At 44.3% G+C, this 25,338-nt stretch overlaps 1 protein-coding gene across 5 annotated transcripts in view; it reads right to left on the bottom strand.

Moving 5' to 3' along the window:
- Positions 1-118: 118 nt before the first annotated feature.
- LOC137375224 (G-protein coupled receptor 35-like) overlaps positions 119-25,338 on the bottom strand; it is a 47,671-nt gene continuing 22,451 nt past the window's right edge. For 2 of the 5 annotated variants that reach the window (XM_068042061.1, XM_068042058.1), the window contains exon 3: positions 16,039-23,382. In XM_068042061.1, coding sequence (XP_067898162.1) covers positions 22,425-23,369 — 945 coding nt within the window. In that variant the 5' untranslated portion in view covers positions 23,370-23,382 and the 3' untranslated portion in view covers positions 16,039-22,424. Of the gene's footprint in view, positions 186-16,038; positions 23,386-25,338 lie in introns of those variants that run through there. The other 3 variants (XM_068042060.1, XM_068042062.1, XR_010975955.1) reach the window with 2 other exon arrangements.

Genomic DNA, 25,338 nt, shown 5'->3' with positions numbered 1-25,338 from the left:
TTGTGGGGGAGGTTCAGGGGTCAGGTGGAGCTGGGGATTACTACTGGGGGTGAGGAGCTTATTGCAAGGTTTGGTGAAGCAGGTATAATTGATTCAGCGGGTAAAAGAGAAGGCACCTACCTCCTGGCTCCAGCAATCCTGGCTTCCCTTTAGCCTGTGGCTTTTCCAAGATCTGCAAAACTTGGCTGTACAAGGTTAAATTTAAAATGGTAGTTAAATATGAGGCACACAATCTCATTATGATCCTTAAACACACCGTCTGGAGCAGGTTGGTGGCCCGTTTCATGTCCATTAAAACTGGAAGTGTTTGGGTTGGGTTTGCAATTCAGATTTTTAACATTTTAACATCCCACCCAACTCAGACTTACCCATTTTAGGGGGTGAAAATTGCTTGGGGATTCTTCAAAGGAGAGGTGCTGTTGCTTGCCTTGTTATACAGGTCCCTGGTCCCCTGTAGAGGGTGCCATGCTATTTTGACTGTCTGATAACTGCAAATCGCAATATCAAAGCCCACCAAAAGTCTGTGAGCAAGTGTAAGTGGAATGAATGGTGAGCACTATTCATTCAGTGCTGACTGCAAAATCCAGGCTAACATAATTTACATCGATTTGCACCATTTAAATATAAATTATACCAAATTTAGTACATTTCACCACCTCAGGACATCTGAAAATGCTTCACAGCCAATGAGATACTTTTAAAAGTGTAGTTGCTGTTATATATAGGGAAGCATGGCAGCCACTTGTGCACATCAAAGTCCTGCAAACAGCATTGGGAGAAATTACTTGTTAATCTGATTTGTTGATGTTAATTGAGGGATAAACATTGGCCAGGAGACCAGGAAGAACTACCTTGCTCCTCTTCCAATAGTTTGGATTGATCTTTTATTCTCACCTGAGAGGGCAGACAGGGCCTTGCTTTAATATCTCATATGACAGATAGCATCTCTGCCAATGCAGCATTCCCTCAGTACAGCACTGATGTGTCAGCCAGGATTATGTGCTCAAGTCTCTGGAGTGGGACATGAACCCTTGACTTTCTGATTCAGAGGTGAGAGTGCTAACCCTAGAGCTACCCCTAAGCCGATGCTAACAATGTAACATTTTAATACAAATTACATCAAAATTCTTCTACAGAAAAATAGTCAAAAATCTCTAGATGTGACCCATCTCCCTCCTCTGGATGGCTCATTTGTGAAGACTGTGCATCCCACACTAAGCAGGCCACTATGGCTACTAATTCTAACAAACCCCAGGAGCCACGGTGTCTTTATGTTGTTTTTCTGGTTCCCAGATGTTGGAAAGAATCACACTTTAAACTTGGAAAAGGCTGGAGTCAGTCTTGTTTATTACAACACCATGCCGTCTGCCGTAGAACCCTGATTCAACAGTTGTTGTGTAACATAAAACATGACTCCCCAGTACAGCTGCGAATGTGGCCCCTCTCCCCACTGGAACACTTACACATAAAAACTAGTTCCTAGCTAATTAGCTAATTAACTTTACAGATAGTATAACAATATTTAACATATGTAATACACGGCCTACATGAAAACCTACTAAAAGACATGTCACTCCTGTTCTTAGCACCTCATTGCCTTATACCATTCACATCTGTCCCGCATATCATGTGGTGTGGTCTGCCTTTGACACCTGCTTGGGCCTTAGACGCCTCCACAGCTCCTGCGGCCAAGCCATCATACAGCAGCAGCTCTGTTCCCATTGTCCAGTTTTGCCACTGGCCATCCTTACCATTTGGACAGCATGTAAGTGAACTGCACCTAATTAACAGCTCACTTTGCCCTAGCTGGATGGTGTATCGCATGACCTAGCATGTCTTTATCCTGTGCAGATGAATCAGATAAGGCCATTTCCTCTTATTGTTTACACAGAGTAAAAGGAGTTTTACCTTGGAACAGTGTAATGGTAAACCTGAGCTTGTAATATTTCACCTGAATCAGCTCAAAGATACCCCAAAATTAATAACAAGGAAATAAACTGTATTAGACCATACTTGCATTATCAAACATATTCACCAACGATTATCTAAGTTAATTCATAATAAATGTCGTGAGGTAAATTAGTACGGAAGTTGTGATATGTAATAACTAATACCAGTAAGCTATTTGCTAACAACCATAAAGCTGATGGTTCCAGTTGCAATTTAGGTGATCCTAAGAAACACAGCACTTTGCAATAATCTTAAGCCAACACAACTATAAGATACTGTCAGGTTTACTTTCACTTTCAAGCTTTCATATAGCCTTTGTTCAATGTAGATTTATAATTATTCTGTGCAAGACATTACTTCTACTGAACCACTTCACATCAATTACATCAAAATCTCTTTTAGTCTGCACTTTGTTCAAGAAGAAATTTAAAAACTTGTGGATCAAAAAAGAGTTAAATCTTCCTAACAGTCCAAATGAGCTTAGAAACATTATTAAATTAAATGGTTCAAAATTCATGGAGCCCTAATCACTTATATATTCAGTGTCCAATTTCATCAGATGAGTACAAACTCCAGAATGTTTAACCTTGCACATCTGTGGGTGGCGTGAGTAACTAACCTGTACTCAAAGATTGTGTTGCAACCTCTTCACTCCCTTTTTGCTGTTTTATTTAATGCATACACTGTATACAAATTAAAATATAAAAATGTATATTATTACATGAAAATGTCAGTGTTTTACATGGAATAGTATCACATGGATCATAGGCCAGGATTTTATGGGCCCCCCTGAGGCAAAGTTGGAGGTGGGGATGGGCACAGAAAATCGCGATGGGTGGTGGGGGAGGAGTGGCAGGGCAGAGGGCCTGTCACCTCCCCGTTGCCAAGTGATCTTCCTGGGGGTGGGATAGGCCGACGACAGCCATACCACCCAGAGGCTAATTGAGGCCCTTATGTGTCCTATTAATGGTCAATTAACGGCCTGGTCCAGCTGCTACTGGGATCTTACCAGTGGCGGGAGGGGTCCTCCGCTGTGCAGAGAGGTGCCTAGCAAAATGAGGCGCCCTCCCTGCGGGCTTAGGGGTGGGGCTTTCCTCCGTGGGCAATTTGTCACCCAAGGAGGATCCCCGCTGGGAACAACTTTACCCCCCGGGACCACACTTCTCCTAGACTTCAAAACCACCTGCCCACTCCTCTGCATCGGGGTCTTCCAGATTGGCTCCGGCGACCCTGCCTCACCTACCTCTTGTTCAGGGTTCCAGTGCTGGGCTTGGGTCAGGTCCTCTGCCGTACCAGCAGTGGCCACCGCTCCCAATGGCGCTTCCGATACTGCTGAGCAGCAAGCCCTCTGATTGGCCAACATCTCTTGAAGGCAGGATTCCTGAGCCTTTAAAGGGATGGGATCCCAGTTTGTGAATCTTTAATTGAAAAACACTGGAGGATAGCTCTGGTGGGTGGGGGGTGGGGGGGGGGAGGTGGGGTTAGTGGGCACGGGGGCGGAGGCTGCGAAAATGCAGAGACAGGGTTGCCCTGTCTTTTCAGCCTGGTGCTGGGAGCCCTGCCTCCTACACAAAATCCAGCCCATAGTGTGCTTTTAACTTAATTGTATCAAAAATGTGAAGATTCCAACAAAAATTCATATTTTGCAAGGGCCATGCATTCCTATTATACAAGATACAAACCTAGGGGAAATTTGATAGAGGGCATGGCAGGTACAATGGTATTTTCAGAAGACTGGGACCAGTCAGATGGCCCTCAATGGTCTTTGCCAGTTTTGTGCATTCATATGTCCCTAAAGCACTTTGGGACATCCTGAGGACTTATTAAGGGCTTGTAGAAATGCAAGTTCTTTATTTCTCCCTGCTGTACAGATATTGGGATCAATTATTGCTGCAAGTGTTATCATCTTTGCTGTTTGCTTTACGCCTGTACACACTAGAAACAGCGACACGGAGGAAGTGGGCCCTGGTAAGCTCTGGGAAGGTGAGTGGCAAGCCACACCCAAGTGACAGGCCTCTAACACCACATGCAGCAGCATGCAGGTGAGCTGAGCAGACTGAGTGCCATTGGTCTTCCTAACATTGTCAGAGAAAGTGCCCAGTTGCATCACGGAGAGGTCAGCCACCCTCACATATGGGGCACAATTGAGAAGGGGGCTTTATATAGCAGCGCAACAAATCATTTCAAAGCCATGCTGGAATAGGTGAGGAGGGCATACTTGTGTCATCCTGTAGGAAAAGTGAGCGCACAACAGGTGCAAAATGGCTTAAATGGGTGGTGGTGTTGCTAACCTTCATGATCTGGCACTGATGGTGGAGGTGGCACTTGATGTTACGTGGGTGCATTTCAGTAGGCCGTCTGCAATGGCAAGACTGGAAGCCGTGAAGAGCAGGGTCATTTGATAGCTCTATCTTCAGGTGAAGGGCACAGAGGAAACACCTGCCCAATGCACGCTGTGGCTATACAACCACTGTCATCTATGGAGTTGGTTGTGCTGAGGCACCTGCAGAGTTGCCCAAATTCTCATCAGCAGCTTCTTGTGTTTCCCACACAGCTTGCAGTGGAGGTGAAGCAGAGTGGTCCAGCACAGACGTCACTGGTCTCCTCAGGGGGTGGTGGTGGTGGGGACACCACAAAGTGCCTGCATCATCACATCATACCTCCGCATCATCTACCAGTGCAGTCACACTCACCTTGGTTGAGTCTGAATCCAGATTAGAAGGGGGAGTGCTGGATGAAAAGTACCTCACAAGTGAGCAGGAGGAGGAGAGTGAAGCAGAGTGAGCTGTGGGCAGTCCCCCTGGAGGACAGAGGACAGTCACCGCCATGCTCCGCCGGGCGGCGATGCTGGGCCTCAGGAGTCACAAACAAGGAGGTTTTTCTGGAGCATCAGATGCAAATGAGTTCCTGAATATTGGAGATCCCTGAGACATTGGAGGAGTCTCTGCAGCACATTTGCTCTGTCTTGGCTCAGGAATTTGAGTGCTTGAACTCCTCCATTGAAAGAGTGCCAAACTCTTGGACAGCCACATGCAGCACTACTCAGAGTGGATGCTGGAACAGTGCGCTGACATGCACAGAAAGAGTGAAATGCTCTGTAGCATTAACCGCTCAGTGCAGCGGATGGTGCAGGGAAGCTTGTAGTGGATGCCTAATGTATACCAGCCTGTGGTCTCATCTAGCACGCATGGTCTCCATGAAAGGGCTGAGGCAGTTGAAAAGGCTGGTGAAAGGGGCACCCCTCAGGTGACACTGGGACCATCCCTCGCCCCCTTGGCCTCTTTGACTGAGGAACCATCCATGCTGCAAGGCCCTGTGACAGAGGCTGCCCCTACCATGATGCACCTCCAAGATGAAGACGCAAGCTATGGGCATCTCAGCCGAATGCTGATACAATGGAGCAGGCTGCCTCCACTTCATACTCTGCCACAGGGGAGCATCTCGTAGGAGTGGGTGTGAGTGCAAGGTGCCATGCCATTAGTTGCACTTGATGGGCCACCTGGGTGAAGTTCTCTGTTTTGTCATTGATTTATCTTGTTATATTGAAAACTTTTGATGATCTCGATCAGACTTGTATGTTTTTAAAGATTGTTGAGAAAAGTGAAATGAGGATTAAAGGTAGGGTGGTGGGGGGTGCTTGGGCTGTTGTGGTTGCATGGTCTGTGGTGTGAGGCAATGCTGGTGATGGAAACCCATTCTCAATGGCTTTAGGTGACAATGGGATTCTTCATATGTCTATGCTCCCTGCATATCTTCTCTCTCTGATAGAAGGTGAGTTGCAGAGTCATCTGTCATGGGGCTGATTGGCACTCACGTGAAACTTTGTTGAATTAACATGGCCCTTGTGGCCAGGCCAGCCTGCCAACTGCTGTGAGGCCTGGGACAGCCTTGGCAGTCTTTCTCCAATGCCTGGGCACCAGACTCCTCTGCAGTGCTACCTTCATCTTCCTCTTCCTCCTCTTCTTCCTCCTGCCCATTCTCCTCAGAGGTGGAGTGACATTCCAAGTCCTCCTCTTCATCCAGCTCCAGTCCACTTTATACTGTCATGTTGTGCAGCGCGCAGCAGACGACCACAATACGAGACACTCCAGCTGCCTCACATTGGAGGGCACCACGCGACCGGTCAAGGAAATGGAAGTGCATCTTCAAGATGCCAATGGTCTGTGCAATGCAACTTTGTGTCAGGAGATGCTTGTCTCCATCGGTGTCTGGGTATCGGACAGGCGTCAGCATCCACCTTCCCGGAGGATAACCCTTATTATCCAGCAACCACCCAAAGACTCTGGATCTGGACCTGGTGCAGCACCTTGGACTCTCACAGGATGAAGGAGTCATGATAGATTCCCGGGAACCAGGTGTAGACTTGCAGAATTCAATTCCTATGGTCACAGACCAGCTGGACATTCAATGAGTGGTAGTCTTTCCTGTTCAGCAATCTGACTGACTGGTCTATTAGAGCCATAATGGCTAGGTGGGTGCAATCAATGACCCCTGGACCTGACGGCATCCATTGCTGGACACAAAGCCCAATGCCCTTTGTGCCTGTGCAGGCCCATCTGTGTCAAAATGGATGTAGTCATCTACCCTCTGGAATAGGGCATCTGTGACCTGCCTAATGGCATGAGGAGCTGCCAACTGTGAGATACCACCCATGTCCACAGCTGATTCCTGGAATGACCCAGAAGCATGAAAAATTCAGGGTTACAGTGACCTTGACAGCTTCAGGTAAGGGGCTGCTGGGGGTGGGGTGTCACAAGGTCTCAGGTCATTGTAGACCAAAGCGCATATATCCAAGACCCACTGCCTGGATAGGTGCTGTGTCCTATGGAACTGCCTCTCCGTCATTTGCAGGTAGCTGACTTATGGGTGGTACAGTCAATGGCTTGGGTAGCGCCTTCTTCCCCTTGCAGTCCCCCTCCGCTGTGCTCCTCTAGGCTCCTTCTGACTAGGAGAATGCCTCTGTTGAAGCTCTTCCTTGCTACTCTGTCCAGAGTAGCCTACTCCCATTTCCACTCCCTCAGCTGGCATTGGTTTGATCACCAGAGCTTCCTCTGCCAACATTTGGTGCCCAAGTGATGCCAGCAGCCTGAAACCCCACTTCCCCCTTACGACTCCCATCTTTCACTGTTTACAAATACAAGCCTCTCAGTACCAGTGATGACAACTCTGTGCCACCAATTATTCTCCCTCTTTTAAATGAGTTGACCAGTGTATCCATTAGCCCTCACAGCTCCCTGATGTGTTCACACCAGCTGAAACCTGATGTGTCCCACACGCTGTGTGTCCCCCGTGCCTGTCAACTAAAAATTTGAGCCCGCTCATCTGAAGCCTGTTAATGAGCTTATCAATGAGCTCAACAAGCACTTATCTGGAGGCGTGTGGTAAAGCGCTGCAATGCCTTATATGGGAAATTCCCGACCCGAACCCGACACATGTCGTCGGGTCCCATCGGGGTTGGGTCGGGTAGCAGGTCTTTACCCATGTACTTTACCCATCGGGACCTGATGTCATGTCTCGGGTTTGGGTTGGGTCGGGTCGCACTTCCAGGCCCGGCATTCGGACTCAGTCGGGTTTCCTTTGCAGAACTTTAGCGTGCGGGTTTTGGAATCCCAAACCCCCACCCCCACCCACCGGCCTCCCTTTGAAGATCGCATCTTCAAAGATGGGATCCAGTGCCAGCCTCCGGGAACGTGATTTTCAAATTGTGCCCAGACCTTCTTCAGTCCCTACTGTCATTGGAAAATCTAGCCCCAGTTTTCTACAACTTTTCTATAAGTTAAAGAGGCCAATTAAAACAAAACTATTTAATGGGACCAACTTTGGCCTGGATTTTCAAAAGCTGCAGATGGTGAGTTGGGGGCGGCATGTCGGTTTCACGATACAGGACTGACATGCTCAGATTATCAATTAGGCCGAAAAATGAAGCCCACCTGACATTTTAAATTAGCCATTTAAGGTCCTTATCAAGCTCAATAACAGCTCGCTCCAGAAGCAGAGTGCAATCTTAGACTGGGGGGTTGGGTTCGACGTGCTGTCGGAAACACGTCATGAGGAAGGAGGTAGTGTTATTGCAGGGACTTCTCATTGGCATTGGGACAGACAAACGGCAGCCACCAGAGTGGAAGACTATGAGATGGCACTCACAGTGTCAGCAGCAGAAAGAATGCAAAGTTGGCAGCAGCAGCGAACTGCACAGGAGCATTGGAGAGAGAGGACACGGTGCTGACCAAGATAAAGGCAGAAAGTCATTGTCCAGTGCTGGCAAGTCTATCAGAATAGTAAAAGAGAAAAGGCAGGCTGACTTTGAAAGTGCAGACCCTTTTATCGGGCCACCCTCCCTGATCTCTCCGACTTCAGAGACCTGAATGCATAATCTAGGCTGGCACTGCAATGCAGTACTGACAAAGTGCTGCACTGTCATAGGTGATGTCTTTCAGATGAGATATTAAAACTGAGGCCCTTTGTCTGCCCTCTCAGGTGGGCATAAAAGATCCCATGGCACTATTTAAAGCAGTGCAGTAGAGTTCTCCCTTGTGTTCTGACCAATATTTATTCCTCAACCAACATCACAAAAACTAAATTATCTGTCCATTATCTCACAGCTGTTTATGTCACCTTGCAGTGCGCAATAGGATGCTACATTTCCTTCATTACAACTCTGACTGCACTTTGTTAGTGTGTCGCTTGAAAAGTATTTTGGTTGTAAATTGCTTGAGGTCTGAGGTCAGGCAGAATTCTATAGAAATGATTGTTCTTTTGTTCTTTTACTATCATTTTATTAGCAGTCTTCTGTACTCATCTTGTGTAGTCACTATATTAGTGGATGTTCTGAAAACATTGCACACCGATTTTCCTGTAAAGAACATTCCAATTAAAAGGGGAAAAAAGGTAACTTTTAGGAAATTATTTACCAGTCAAGTAAATAGACTCACTTCAAGATGAAATTTATTCGCATTAAGTAAAAGTCTTCTTCCACTTGTATTGGTATAAATCTGTCGAGTTCATTTCCTGTTTGTTAATGATTTGAGCAATGAAATGCTGATAGTATCTTTATGTTTTTTTATGTATGTCTTGTGAGTATGAGGTGAGGAAAAAAAGAATAAGTTTAACAGTTCTGCTGCTGTTTACTCTTTGTGCGTATACATTTCAGCAATGGTTGAACTTGCTATTTCATTCCCATTTTAGTATAATTACATATTCAGTAAAATGTCCCAGATTGGATTTTTCACTGGGAACAAGTGGAAATGGAGAAATTTTGAAATATGGGGCTGAATCTAATGGCTGTGGTGGTGCCCAGTCCACCGGCCGGAAAGCCGGGTCAATCCCGCCGCAGCCATTTACGGAAGCCCCGACGGAATTCAATGTCAATCAGCCAGTTAACTGCCTGGCATCAGGCCTTCTGTGCCTTTGAAGGTGAACAGCCCACCTCCAAAAGCTGATGATTAATTAGATGGTCGCCATCTCTTCAGTCTCAGCAGCTTCAATGGGAGCGATGGTGATTGCTGGTACTGCAGGAGGCCCAGAGCAGCAGTCATAGAGGAGAAACAGGAATTAAGGTAAGAGGGGTCGGGCTCGCTGGAGCTCCTCAAGAAGGCCCTAGCGAGAGGTTTGGGGATGGGTCGTTAGTGAGGGTGGGGAGGGATCTTTCAGCGGCAGCGGGAAGGAGCCCTTAAGTGGCCCTTAACTGGCCATTTAAGGGCCTCAATTGGCCTCTGGGTGGGAAGGTAAAATTTCATGGCATCAGGAAGGTGACAGGCACTCCACTCCCCCTTCCCTTGCCATTTTATAGCCCTCACCACATCCCAGCTGCCTCTAGAGTTGTGGACTATGTTAGAGGAGGTAACACAAAGGATTAATGCATTGTTTCACATTCAGAGGACTTGGGAGAAGATAAGAAGGAATTTGTTAGGCTTGGAAAATTGGCCAGAATAACATTACCCAATATTTTCTGACACAAAGTAGATGAGAGAAAGTATACATTGTTATTGTCAAGTGAGGAGGGGTTGAAGGGCTTCCCTCTTCTTTCTTAAAGTGGATATACTGTAGGTGTTTGATTACTTATTTGCTAGGATTATAACAAGAACAAGGTTTTCCTGAGTTAACAAAGAAAGAGATTAACTTTATTATACCTAAACTGAAATAATAAAAATAATAAGCAATGCGCCAACTTTCACTCACACACACATAATCTGGAGAATTACACACACACAAATAGGTTACAGAGTGGGGAAAAATAAATTGGTTGAGTTAGAGTCCAAAGAAAAAAAGGGGTATACAGTCTCTGGCATTTGGTGATTTGCCTGGCTTCGAGCCGAATTCCTGAGGTTTTTAGTTTGAAGAGGTAGATGACTGGTTCGGTGGGTCTCTTGGAGACAGCGATGCGGATGATTTGCTCCAATGGGGTTTCTGGTTATAGCCAGAGTGTGCAAAGGTGGTCAGTCAACAGGCAGCTGTCAAGCTGGAATGGAGAGAGAGAGAGAGAGAGAGAGAGAGACCCTCACTTGGGTCTGCACGTGTCAGAGTCCAGTTGCTCCTCCTTTCTCTGCTGCAGAAAGACACCAGCTTAAAACCACAGATGGGGAGAGGATTGTCACATGACAGTCACTCAGTCTTTCAAACAAAACAGTTAGCAGTATTTCTCCCTCGCTAAAAAGAACAGGCAGTTCATTTAAACTTCTTGGGTCTTGGTTCTTGCTGGGGCATGAGCAGACATTTCATCTCCCTCCTCACAAGCATTGCAGCGTAGGATACAGCATTGCAAATTAGGTAGCCACCTTAAGCTGCCTGCAAAGTCATTTGTTTTAGCTGGTTTTTAAAAAATGTCTTTTAAAACAATATAAATACAGATCTCCAGTCAGTGGATTAAAGAAAATTATCATAGAACAAAGCACATTGATGTAACAACATGCTGAAAAGTGTTTCTCTTCAACCTTTTTGCAAAATCATTCAAACAACCTTACAGCTTTTCCTTAGCTTCGTATGCATGTCCAAACTATGGAAAATCTAACTTCCTAGCTAGAAACTGGAACAATTATTGTGGTTTGCTTTCACATGACACTTATCATGCTGAAGGAGTGACTAGCAGCAGGAACACAGCTGGAGTAGGCAAATGGATAAGGCTGCTGCCTCTCAGGAGCTTATATGAGCTTATCAGCTTCTGTCAAGAAATCCAAACTGCAATGTGATTGACTCTTAACTGCCCTCTGAAATGACCTAGTAAGCCACTCAGTTGTATCAAACCGCTATAAACACTAAGAAGAGGAATGAAACTGGATGGACCACTGGCATTGACTTAGGCACCAGAAACGACAATGGCAAACCCAGCCCTGTTGACCCTGAAAAGTCCTCCTTACTAACATCTGGGGGCTTGTGCCAAAAGTTAGAGAGCTGTGCCACAGACTAGTCAAGCAACAGCCTGAGTCATACTCACGGAATCATACCTCGCCACCATCAACATCCCTGGGTATGTCCTGTCCCACCAGCAGGACAGACCCACAAGAGGTGGTGGCACAGTGGTATACAGTTGGGAAGGAGTTGCCCTGGGAGTCCTGAACATTGACTTTGGACTCCATAAAGTCTCATGGCATCAGGTCAAACATGGGCAAGGAAACTTCCTGTTGATTGTCACCTACTGCTCCCCACCCACACCCCCTGCCAGCCTCAGCCGATGCATCAGTGCTTCTCCATGTTGAACACCAATTGGAAGAGCACTGAGAGTAGCAAGGGCACAAAATGTACTCAGGTAGCACCACTACTGACCAAACTGGCCGAGTCCTAAAGGAAATGGCTGCTCGGCTGGGTATGCGGCAGGTGGTGAGGGACCCAACAAGAGGGAAAAACCTACTTGACCTCATCCTCACCAATCTACCTGTCGCAGATGCATCTGTCCATGCAGTATTGGTAGGTGTGACCACCGCACAGTCCTTGTGAAGACCTGTCTTCACATTTAGGGTACCCACCATCGTGTTGTGCGGCACTACCTAAAACAAGCACTAATTTAGGTTTAGAAACATATTATACCAAGAGAAACACCAACTTTAAACACATTAGCCAAACACACCGAGCACTATTACAAAAATAAATTTGGTGGCATTCTATTTCAGCTTTGGCTAACAAGTTTTCTTCTGGTGGTGTAGAATAAGTTCAAAGGATAGCAGACCAAAAAATGGCCATCTATGATAGTTATTTTGCAACTTTTTAAAAAAGTGCATGGTGCACACGAGTCTTCATACATAGGGTGACAGAGACACTTAGGTGACATTTAGGTTTTGTCTGAGATTTGGATGCAGGACTCTTGCTGCTTGGAAATACGCTGTAATGGAAATCATTTCCAGGTAATTATCAATGCGCTCTGTGAATGGCAAGGTTGTGTAGAATACAGCAATGATGACCTTGGAGACTCTGGTGGTACTGTACTGTAACTCCACCTTCCCCCCTTTCCTGTCACTCCAATTTGCCCAATCATCAGAAGTTCTCATCAAAATGCCTTTAGTGCTAGTAATGATCCATTGGCCTTATTGTCCCTGCTTTCAGCTGGTGTTTTTTGGCTGCTGCAAGGTCTCGTGAGACAGGGATATAGAGGGCAGATGTTGTCCTTCCACCCTGGCTTCTTCAAATAACCCAGGCACAGAGGATTGTCTTAAAATGAAATATCGGGCTGGACTTTATGCAGGAGGTAGGGCTCCTGGTGTCGGGGCGAAAAGGCACGGTTAACCCCACCTCTGCATTTTTTCTGACCCCCGGAGCGTATATTGGGGTCAAAGTTGAAGAAGGCAGAATCCCCATCCTTAATACTTAATAGGGATGGGGATCCCATCTCCAAGAGCTGCCAGCCAATCACAGTAGTGGCTACTGCCTGTACTGCAGGAGGCCTGCAGGAGTGAAGATGGAAGAGACCCTGGGATGCAGGTAAGTGGGATTGGGGTCGCTGGAAAGCCTTGGTGGGGGGGTGTGGATGTTCAGTCCGGGGGAGGGGGGTTCCGGGGGGTGCAGTGGTTCCTGGGGGGGTCCTCCATGGGCCATGAATTGCCCATGAAGGAGGGACCCCCCCCCAAGCTTGCAGGGAGAGCACCTCCTTTTCCAAGGCATCCTCCCTGCGCGGCAGCAGAAAGAGGTCCTTAATTGGCCATCAGTAGGCCACTTAAGGGCCTCAATTGGCCTCTGGGTGAGAACGCCGATGTCGGTCTATCCCGCCTCCAAGAGAATCAGGTCCATTAATCCCGGTGTTGGGTCCTGTGGCGGTTGCTACCGCTCCAATTTTCCGGCCCCCCCCAGGCCACGGAACCCAAAGTCGGGCTGCCAGCCCATCATTTTTTGTGCCTGGGAGTTCTCATTCACTTGCATGATTGTATACTTTTGGTCACTGTCCACCTGAAGTCTGATGGAATGGAAGCCACTGTGGGTCACAAAGGTCATTGGATTATCTATAGAGATTTGGATGGTCACATGGTGCCATCAGTGCTTTGATGAACTCTGCAGTGCAGAAAGTTTGCAATGCCCTCTAATAGAATCGTACAGCACAGCAGGCCTTTTAGCCCATCATACACAGAATCACACACACAGAATAATACAGTGCAGAAGAGGCCCTTCGGCCCATCGAGTCTGCACTGATGCATTAAAAAACACCTGACCTGTCTACCTAATCCCATTTGCCAGCACTTGGCCCATAGCCTTGAATGTTTTGACGTGCCAAGTGCTCATCCAGATACTTTTTAAAGGATGTGAGGCAACCCGCCTCTACCACCCTCCCAGGCAGGGCATTCCAAACCGTCACCACCCTCTGGGTAAAAAAGTTCTTCCTCAAATCCTCCTTAAACCTCCCACCCCCCACCTTAAACTTGTGACCCCTCGTAACTGACCCTTCAACTAAGGGGAACAGCTGCTCCCTATCCACCCTGTCCATGCCCCTCATAATCTTGTACACCTCGATCAGGTCACCCCTCAGTCTTCTCTGCTCCAGTGAAAACAACCCAAGCCTATCCAACCTCTCTTCATAGCTTAAATGTTCCTTCCCAGGCATCATCCTGGTGAATTGCCTCTGCACCCCCTCCAGTGCAATCACATCCCTCCTATAATGTGGCGACCAGAATTGCACATAGTACTCCAGCTGTGGCCTTACCAAAGTTCTATACAACTCCAACATGACCTCCCTGCTTTTGTAATCTATGTCTCGATTGATAAAGGCAAGTTTCCCATATGCCTTTTTCACCACAAAAATAGGCATCATGCCTATGCCTTTGAAAGAGCAGTCCAAATTAGTCCTACTACAGCCTTGCAAACTTCTCCTTTTCAAGTCTAGACCACTTTTGAAAGGTATTACTGAATCTGCTTCCACCATCCTTTCATGTAATACATTCCAGATCACAGCAACTCACTGTGTAAAAAAAAAATTCTCCTAATTTCTCTGCTGGATTTTTCGCAAATTATCTTAAATGTGTTACCAACCCTCCTGTCGGTGGAAATGATTTCTTCCTATTTACTCTATCAAAACCAATCTTGCTCAGGTTTCCATGTGGAAGGTGATAAAAGATGTTGCCCTGACTAATAATACATCAGCTACTTGCATCTGTGCGCTATGAATTCACTGATATTGTTGATGTTCCTTGCTGTAAACCTGGGAATGAATCTGAGGCTTAAAAAATCAGGACTGTGGTGACCTAGACTGACGATGGTCGTACAATCTCTGAGCTGAAGGTTCTCTGCTGGTTATATTCCAACAGCTGGCACATTCTGTCAATGTAGGCCATCTGCCTCTAAAACCTGCCTAGTATCCATTATTTCACCATCTTCTTAGTTTAGTTTAGAGATACAGCACTGAAACAGGCCCTTCGGCCCACCGAGTCTGTGCCGACCATCAACCACCCATTTATACTAATCCTACACTAATCCCATATTCCTACCACATCCCCGCCTGTTCCTATCTTTCCCTACCACCTACCTATACTAGGGGCAATTTGTAATGGCCAATTTACCTACCAACCTGCAAGTCTTTTGGCTTGTGGGAGGAAACCAGAGCACCCGGAGAAAACCCACGCAGACACAGGGAGAACTTGCAAACTCCACACAGGCAGTACTCAGAATTGAACCCGGGTCGCTGGAGCTGTGAGACTGCGGTGCTAACCACTGCGCCACTGTGCTGCCCTAATTAAACTCGGGGAGGTACACTCAAACCAATATCCATTTTAAAAACTTAGATTTCAACAATGAAAAATTCAGCCACAGAATTTTAGGAACATCTTTTCTGAACAGCCCACAGTGTGCTTTATTGCTGGGCATGTTGAGCGAATTGGGGTGGTTATCCAGAAATTTGTGGCTATATTTTTAAATTGGGGTCAGGAACCCAACATCCGAATGAGTTCCAGGTCCTGACCCCACACCACAACTGCATCACTTCCACGATGCTATCTTGAAATGTAAATGCCCTAATTGGACCAACGGTGATCTTGGTGCCCAATTAGTGTTGCCGGGCATAACTAGGAGACAGGAACTGCCTGCAGAGTATGAGTGGCAAAGGCAGACAGCAGCCATGATGGGGCCTTTCACTGCCAATTGCAGAAGAGAGGAGGCACCTTGGAGGGGCAGCATCCTCATTGAGTACAAAAGTGGCCAAACAGCCAAATGGAAAGCAAGGCACATCAGCAAGATTCCCCATCTCCTGAAATTTTTCAGCTTCAAAAAAAAATATCTGCACAGAACTGTTCAGGTTCGGCGATTTCTACCTTGAAAATTGCCTTCTCGGCCTCCCTGGCCCGTTAACAAGCCATTTATTGGAGGCAAGTGGATACCTCGCTCCCCCCCTTTTGAAAATTGTGCCACATTCCGGAGGTGGCAGGGTCCATTACCGTCCTCCAGGAATGTGATTTTCAAAGCACGCCTGCACCCCTTCGCGACCCCACTGGCAATTGAAAATCACGGCGATGATTTCACAGGCCTCACTGTCCTGTTCTATACCAGTAATAAAACCCCTGGCAACTGGAAAATCTCCCCGAGAAAGCTAACAGTTTCAGTTAAGATTGTTCTGCGATCATTTATCTTGGTTTCTGAATGAAAATGAGAACAGGACCAGTATTTGTACTTTTGTCACACTTTTTATTTAGAATTTTTATCATATAAGACAGAAGGGAAACAAATATATCTTAAAGCAGTCAATTAAACAAGAAATGTCCACCAGAGGATTATACATCAATGACGGAGGCATATTTAAAGCCTTAACAGATAGTATCATTATAATGCATCCACATTGAGTGGAAGGAATGGGATATGGTAGTACAAAAGACTTGCTTATATGTTCTGTAAGGCAAGCGTCTAGGAAAATTCTGGAAGGTTCGAACTTAGCTAAAGCTTAGGAATTATATGCAAGGCTGTTCCAGATAACCATAGACATCTCACATAGTGAGTCAGAGTGAAGAAACAAGTCCCTTAGATTTCTTCTTTGCTTTCTTTCCTGACCATTGTTGTGAGATGCCAGGGCTAACCACTATTAATTGCCTATAAATTGTGTTTAATTACACGCAGGTGGAGGACATTAATTGAGGTTTCACTTGAGCACATTTAAAGAGACACAATGAAACTGTGGTGTGGTTGAATTAGGATGTATATGTTTTTAATGTTTCACTCTGTAAATAACTGTAACACTGAGTAAAGATTGGCTTTCTGGAGTTAAACAACCACCACTGACTTCACACTGAATCCTGCATCAAACAATGCTACAGACCATGGCCGTTTGTGTTTACCAGCAACACTAAAATAGAACTCCAGTTTGAAATTAAATATTTTTAAGCAGGTTGATTTTGAAGAGTAGGCAAAACAATAAGTTACACTTCCAAACAATTGTCAGATCCATGCTTCTGCCATGCTGGAAGAATCCGAGTGAAAACCACCTTGACCCCTCTGCCCTTGTAAACTGCCGCTTCTACTCTAACTTCTTTTTCCTTTCAAGTCCTTAAATATGTTGCCCCTTCCCAAATCCATGCCAATCATTTGACAACTCTATGCTTCAATTTCAACGGATAAGGCCAGAGTTTGCCAAAATAATAAAAAGACAGAACTAAAGGCTCTGTATCTGAATGCACATAGGATTTGTAACATATTGGATGAATTGTCAGCACAAATATAAATAAATAAGTATGACCTGATAGCCTTTACAGAGATGTGGCTGCAAGCTGACCATGGCTGGGACCTAAATATTCAAGGGTTCTTGACATTTCAGAAGGACAGGAAGCTACGTAAAGGTGGTGGGGTAGCTTTGTTTTTTAAGGATGACATTAGTATGATAGTGAGGGATGACATTCGTTCTAAAGATCAATTTGTAGAATCAGTTGGGTAAAGATAAGAAATAGCAAAGGAAAGAAGTCACTGATGGGAGTCGATTATAGGCCCCCCAACAGTAGCTACACTGTGGGACAGAGTATGCAGGAAGAAATAATGGGGCCTTGTAAGAACGATATCACAATAATCATGGGTGATTTTAATCTACATATAGATTGGATGAATCAGATTGGCAAAGGTAGCCGGGAAGATGAGTTCATAGAGTGTATGCGGGGCAATTCCTTAGAGCAGTACATTCTACAGTCAACCAGAGAGCAGGCTATACTAGACCTGGTAATGTGCAATGAGACAGGATTAATTAAAGTCATCCTAGTAAAGGAGTCTCTCAGTAGCATGATTGATTTTTATATTCATTTTGAGGGTGAGAAGTGTGGTGTAAGACTAGTATTTTGAACTTAAATAAAGGCAATTACAAGGGTATGAAGAAAAAACTGGCTAAAGTGAACTGGGAAATTAGGGTTAAAGGGTATGACAGTAGAGAAGCAGTGGCAGACATTTAAGGAGATATTTCATAACTCTCAGCAAAGATACATTCCAGTGAGAAAAAAAAGACTATGAGAAGGACACACCACCCTTGGATAATTAAGGAAGTTAAAGATGGTATCAAATTGAAAGAAAAAGTGTACAATTCTGCAAAGATTAGTGGCAGGTCAGAAGATTGGACAGAATTTAAAACCAGTAAAGAATGACTAAAGAAAAGGAGTGAGAAATTAGATTATGAGAGAAAGCTAGGTAGAAATATAAAAACAGTAAGAGTTTCTACAAATATATAAAAAGGAAAAGAGTAACAATAGTGAGTGTTGGTCCTCTAAAAAATGCATCTGGGGAATGATTAATGGGAAATAAGGAAATGGCAGAAGCATTGAACAGATATTTTGTGTCTGTCTTCACTGTAGAAGACACAAATACCATCCCAGAAATATTTGGAAATCAAGAAGTGAAAGGGAGGGTGGAATTTAAAACAATTATAATCACCATGGAAAGGGTACTGAAAAATCTATTAGAACTAAAGGCTGACAAGTCCCCAGGAACTGATGGCCTGCATCCTTGGATCTTAAAAGAAGTGGCTGCTGAGATAGTAGATGCATTGGCTGTAATTTTCCAAAATTGCCTGGATTCTGGAAAGGTCCAATCAGTTTGCAAAATAGCGAATGTAACTCTTCTATTCAAGAAAGGAGGAAACTAAAGGTCAGTTAGCCTAACTTCTGTCATAGGGAAAATGCTAGAATCTATTATTAAAGAGCTTAAAGCAGGACACTTGGAAAATCTTAATGCGATCAGGTTTTGTGAAAGGGAAATGGTGTTTGACTAAGTTATTAGACTTCTGTGAGGAAGTAACAAGCAAGATGGATAAAGGGGAACTTGGATTTCCAACAGGCATTTGATAAGGTGTCACATCAAAGGTGATGACACAAAATAAGAGCTCATGGTGTAGGGGATAACATATTAGCATGGATAGAGGATTGGTTAGCTAACAGGAAACACAGAGTAGCGATAAATGGGTCATTTTTGGGTTGGTAAGCTGTAATTAGTGGAGTGCCACAGGAATCCATGCTGGGGCCTCAACTATGCACAATCCATATCTATATCCCTTGGATGAAGGGACAGAATGTATGGTTGCTAAATTTGCTAATGATACAAAGATAGGTTGGAGAGAGTAAGTTGTGAAGAGAACTTAAGGAGTCTGCAAACAGATATAGATAGGTTAAGTGAGTGGGAAAAGAATGTGGCAGATGGAACATAATGTGGGAAAATGTGAACTTGTCCACTTTGGCGGAAAGAATAGAAAAGCAGTATATTATTTAAATGGAGAGAGATTGCAGAACTCTGCAGTACAGAGGGCGGCACAGTGGCGCAGTGGTTAGCACTGCAGCCTCACAGCTCCAGGGACCCGGGTTCGATTCTGGGTACTGCCTGTGTGGAGTTTGCAAGTTCTCCCTGTGTCTGCGTGGGTTTTCTCCGGGTGCTCCGGTTTCCTCCCACAAGCCAAAAGACTTGCAGGTTGGTAGGTAAATTGGCCATTATAAATTGTCACTAGTATAGGTAGGTGGTAGGGAAATATAGGGACAGGTGGGGATGTTTGGTAGGAATATGGGATCAGTGTAGGATTAGTATAAATGGGTGGTTGATGGTCGGCACAGACACGGTGGGCCGAAGGGCCTGTTTCAGTGCTGTATCTCTAATCTAATCAAAAAAGAGGGATCTGGGTGTCCTGGTACATGAATTACAAAAAAGTTTATGCAGGTACAGCAAGTGTTTAGGAAGACAAATGGAATGTTGTTGTTTATTGCAATAGAAATTAAGTATAAAAGTAGGGAAGTTTGGCTACAGTTGTACAGGGCATTGGTGAGACCACATCTGGAGTATAATTGCATTCGAAGCAGTTCAGAGAAGGTTCACTTGACTGTTTCCTGGGATGGAGGGGTTATCTTATGAGGAAAGGTTGGACAAGCCTTATCCATTGGAGTTTAGAAGAACGAGAGGTGATTTTATTGAAACATGTAAGATCCTGGGGGGATTTGACTGGGTGGATGCTGAGAGGATGTTTTCCCTTATGGGGCTGTCTAGAACTAGGGGACACAGTTTAAAAATAAGAGGTCTCCTATTTAAAACAGAGATGAAGAGAATTTTTTGCTCTCAGAGGGTCGTTAGTCTGTGGAATTTTGTTCCCCAGAGAGCTGTGGAAGCTGGTCATTCAATGTTTTTAAGGCTGAGCTAGATAAATTCTCAATTGACAAGGGAGTCAAAGGTTCTAAGGGTAGACAGGAAAGTAGAGCTGAGGCCACAATCAGATCAGCCATGATCTTATCAAATGGCAGAGCAGACACAAGGGGCCAAATGGCCTACTTCTGCTCCTAATTCATATGTTCATATGTTCTGCAATTAAGTTTTTGCCCTGCTATTGCATTGAAAACGCCTTAAGCTAAATGACAAATTTTATCCTCTGAGACTGTGACCATCAACTAAACCTTTTCAACCTATTGATCTCTCTGCAGCCTTTCATGCAGTGTCAAACATATTATCCTCCTCCACAACCTTCCTTTGATGTCCACCTTAGTGGGATTGGACTTGCTTGATTCCACTCTTATTTATCCAAACATAGCCAAAGAAATTCCTTCACTGGCTTCATTTCCTACCCCCAGTCCCAACACCAATCTCACATTGTTTCCTCTGGAGTTTGCCAAGGATCTATTCTTAGTCCCCACCTATTCCTCAGCTACATGCTGCCAAAGACATGATGTCAGGTTCCACATGTATGCTGACGACACCCAGCTCTATCTTGCACCATCTCTCGATTCCTCCACTGCCTCTGCATTGACACACTGCTTGTCCGCATCCAGTTCTAGATGAGCTGCAATTTCTTCCACCTAAACAATGGGAAGTCCAAAGCCAGTATCTTTGGCCCCCAGCACCAACACCAATCCCGTGGGACCAATTCCAGCCACCTCTCCATCCATTGTCTCAAACCAAACTAGATTTATCAAACTTGTTATCCCATTTGACGCCAAGTTGAGCTTCTGACCAGATCTGCTCTCCATAACCAAGATTGCCTACTATAACTATTGCAATATTGTTCATCTCGGTCCTTGTTCATGTCCATCTGCTTCTGAAACCCTCATCCATGCTTTCGTTACCTCCAGACTTGATCAATTCAATGATTCTGGTCAGTCTCTCATCCTCCACTCTCAATAAACTTGAACTTATCCAAAACTCAGCTACTGATATCCTAACTCACACCAAGTTCCAATCATGCAGCATCCTTGTCCTTATTGACCAGCACTAATGCCTCAAATATAAAATTCTTATCTCCATTTTCATTTCCCTTCATGCTCTTGTCCTCCCTTTCTCTGTAATCTACTCGACAATTCTGCAAGCACTCTGTATTCCTCCAATTCTGGCATTCAACTGTTCTTACTCCTTTCCTTCCTCCTTTCCCCTTTATGGCCTGCCTGTTCACCTCCCCGCACTTCTTGCAAATGCACTCAAAAAGAAATGGAAGCACAATCTGGTATTTCAGGCAGAGCATCAAGTTCTAACTTTTCCTCATCTTAAGTGCTTGACATTTCAGGCCGTAATCCTAATTGTACTTTACAAAATTAGCATGATTAAGAACAGTTGGAAAACCTATACAGCAGTCAACTTCTGGCCATTAGTGAATAATGAATTATCAGATTGTAGCTCAGTGTATCATAGGATCCGAGGAAATAGGAGCAGGAGTAAGCCATTTGACCCATTGAGACTGCTCCACCATTCAAACAGATCATGACTGATCATCTACCTCTACGCCATTTTTGCCCAAGAGCCCCATATACCTTGATGTCATTAGTATCCAGAAATCTATCAATTTCTGTCTTGAAGATGCTCAATGATTGAGCTTCCACAGCCTTCTGGGGTAGAGAATTCCACAGATTCACCACCCTCTGAGTAAAGAAATTCCTCCTCATCTCAGTCGAAAATGGCCTGTCCCTTATTCTGAGATTGTGTCCCCTGGTTCTAGACTCACCAGCCAGAGGAAACACCCTGTCCACATCTACCCTGTCACACCCTGTAAGAATTTTGTAAGTTTCAATGAGGTCACCTCTCATTCTTTGAAACTTTAGAGAATCGATGCCCAGTTTCCTCATTCTCGCCTCATAAGACAATTCTACCATCCCAGGGATTAGTCTGGTGAACCTCAGTTGCACTCCCTCTAAGGCAAGTATATCCTTCCTTAGATAAGGAAACCAAAATTGTACACAATACTCCAGGTGCGGTCTCACCAAGGCTTTATACAATTGCAGCAAGACATCTTTACTCCTGTACTTAAAACCCCTTGCAATGTAGGCCTACAAACCATTTGCCTTCCTAATTGCTTGCTGCACCTGCATACTAACTTTTAGTAACTCATGAACAAAGACACCCAGGTCCCTTTGGACATCAACACTTCCCAACCTCTCACCATTTAAGAAATACTCTGCCTTTCTGTTTTTTGCAAAGTTGAGAAACAGTGTACCATTGAAATGTTTCTGAGGTTTGCTAGGTTACATAATTAAATGCAAACCCAATAGCAGAGCATAATTGTGTCACTTAGCATATGTTTCCATTAGGCCCATGTTTTGATGCATTATATACACCAGGAATCAAATGTTCCTCCAATAATCAGATCTTCACAGTGAGGATAATGTGATGCTTTGATTGTTATCAGGGTCCTTTGGCTGTTTGACTCGATTTTGACTAAGTTCCAATGCTTCAACAGTAACAAAATAAAAGCAAAATCCATCAAGACAGCAGTTGATATTGGCTATACACATTGCCACTTGACTGAAGGAGCGAAGCTGATTTAGCAGAGTACATTTAGCATTCATATAGATCATTACAACATGAACAATACTTGCTATGTTGAAAGGCATAAAGCAAACAACAAAAACAACAGCATTTGCAGCAATAATCCATATTGTTCTCCTTGTGCTAAACCCTCCTGCATTTGACATGCCTCTTTGCTGAAGTGTTTGGATAATCTGAACTGAGCAAAAGGTCACAATGATCAATGGGATAGCTACAAATACTATTACAGTCGGAACAATAGAAAATATAGAATTTCTGTGGAAATGTGCTTGAAAGCAGACCATGTCCGACTTGGTTGCATTAGGTTCATTATAAGCAAAATAATATTTGTATGCAAAAAGAATGCTCCACAAACTTGTAAAAATCCAGAGCACAGCAGATAGCACTGCTGCTTTCATTGGAGATCTCAATACCTTGGACCTAAATGGGTATTTTATTGCAATGTACCTATCTATACTTATGCAAGTAATGATAAATATACTTGTGCATATATTAATTCTGTACAGGGATGTAACAAGTATACATAGAGTCTTGTTAGTCCATTTGTAATGATAACTGTAAATTTTGAAAGGCAAAGTAACAAGCACCATGATGTCAGATAGAGCTAGGCTTGTCATGTAAATGGTGGTTTCTGTCCATTTTCTTAATTTCCAGCAGAATGATTGCAAGGCCAGTGCATTGAGTATTAATCCAACGATGAAAGTAGGAATGTAGACCACAAGCTGAAAATACTTGACACTTTCATGCACCTCACTGCTGCAGTTCATATTGCACACTGTTCTGCTTTAAAGAAAATGTAAAAAAAAAAGAACTGCATTAAATCTGTACATTCAACCTTGATTTCGGAATGCCCATCACAAATCCCTTTAGGAGAAACTGCATTCCCTGTTAGTTTACTAAGGGAGGTGTACATTATAGAGAACGTGCTATATTAAATTAAATGCAGTTGAAAGTATATGGTAATAATACTCATTCAAACCTACAGAGTCAATCCTTTCCAATTAAATTAAACTTTGCCTACAACATGGAATATGAAAAACGATTTCAGAAAACAACAGTATAACTTGGAAATCAGAGTGCAAATTGACACTAAAGCCATTTCCAGATGGTGGTCTCCTGCTGCTTGGGTTTCACACAGAGTGAGGTCCAATATGAAGCCAAGTTTAAAAAGTTTCCAGTAGGACCATTATGTGGGCTGAGAACTTTTGATACGCTTGAAAACATTATGATGAGAGAGATAACGCTCCTGCCCTCTCCTTGCTAACTTTAAAAATTAACTTGCGCTGGGTTTGGCATTGTGTAATCAGATCTTTCAGCTGTGCGTCAGACTCGACAGATATCAATCTATAGCAGTATCTCTTCTAAATATAGTCAAACACAGCTGCCCACAGTGTTCCATTAAATTACCTCAATCGAACATCAGCACTACTTGCCATTAATGTATCTGCCAATATCTGACCTTAATAACGTGATGGCAGAACAAAACTCTTTGAAGAATGCAGCATTTGCATGATCTCAATACCACCTAATTTTCCACAAGGTATAATAGTATAACATGTGTAGGCGGTAATGTAAACTAAGCAAGCCAGTGGACACTTAAGCCTTCTCCTGAATTTGTAATGTAACTATTAATTTAAATGAAATTGATAAATATTTAGTTAGAAGTATACTACCTACTGATATCATTATGTGGGACTTTCCACTTAAATACATGAAAGCTCTCCCAGAAGTGCCTCCAATGATAGGAATTAGTTTTTAGACATAGTCTAAATCCCAAAAGAAGCCCAGGTTCTCTCAGCCAGAGAATGATTGGTCTTGTACAAGAGTACATTGCATTCAGTAAAGAAACTCAACTTTTTCAGGCAGCTCCAAAATCCCCTCATGTCAGAAGGCATTTAGACGGAGCTGACTCAGTACTTTGTGCTGCTAAGTAATTGGGAAAAGAATCAGAGGGGAGATGAGGAGAAATGTTTTTATGCAGTGTGTTGATATGATCTGGTATGCACTGCCTGAAAGGGGGTGGAAGTAGATTTAGTCATAACTTTCAAAAGGGAATTGGATATATACCTGAAAAGGAAAGAAAATTGCAGGGTTAGAGTCATAAAGTCATAGAGCACAGAAACAGGTCCGTCAGCCCAATCGTGTCTGTGTCTGCACAGTAAGGTTATAGAGAAAGAGCAGGGGAGTGGGACTAATTGAATAGCTCTTTCAAAGAGGTGACACAGACACAATGGACCAGATGGCCTCCTTCTGTGCTGTATGATTCAATGAGTCAGGGAGAGTCATAGAGTTATACAGCACAGAAACAGGCCCTTCGGCCCATCGTGTCCGTGCCGGCCATCAAGCACCTATCTATTCTAATCCCAGCACTTGGCCCGTAGCCTTGTATGCTATGGCGTTTCAAGTGCTCACCCAGATACTCCTTAAATATTATGCGGTCTCCTGACTCTACCACTCCTTCAGACAGTGTGTTCCAGATTCCAACCACCCTCTGGGTGAAAAACTTTTGCATCAATTCCCCTCTAAACCTCCTGCCTCTTACCTTAAATCTATGCCCCCTGGTTATTGACACCTCCGCTGAGGGAAAAAGTTTCTTCCTATCTACCCTATCTATGCCCCTCATAATTTGCTCCAGCCCAGGCAACATCCTGGTGAATCTTCTCTGCACCCTCTCCAGTGCAATCACATCCTTCCTATAATGTGGTGACCAGAACTGCATGCAGTACTCCAGCTGTC

Source organism: Heterodontus francisci, chromosome 11, assembly GCF_036365525.1.
Source record: "Heterodontus francisci isolate sHetFra1 chromosome 11, sHetFra1.hap1, whole genome shotgun sequence".
NCBI lineage: Eukaryota > Metazoa > Chordata > Chondrichthyes > Heterodontiformes > Heterodontidae > Heterodontus > Heterodontus francisci.
This window is presented reverse-complemented; position numbering and strand designations above follow the sequence as displayed.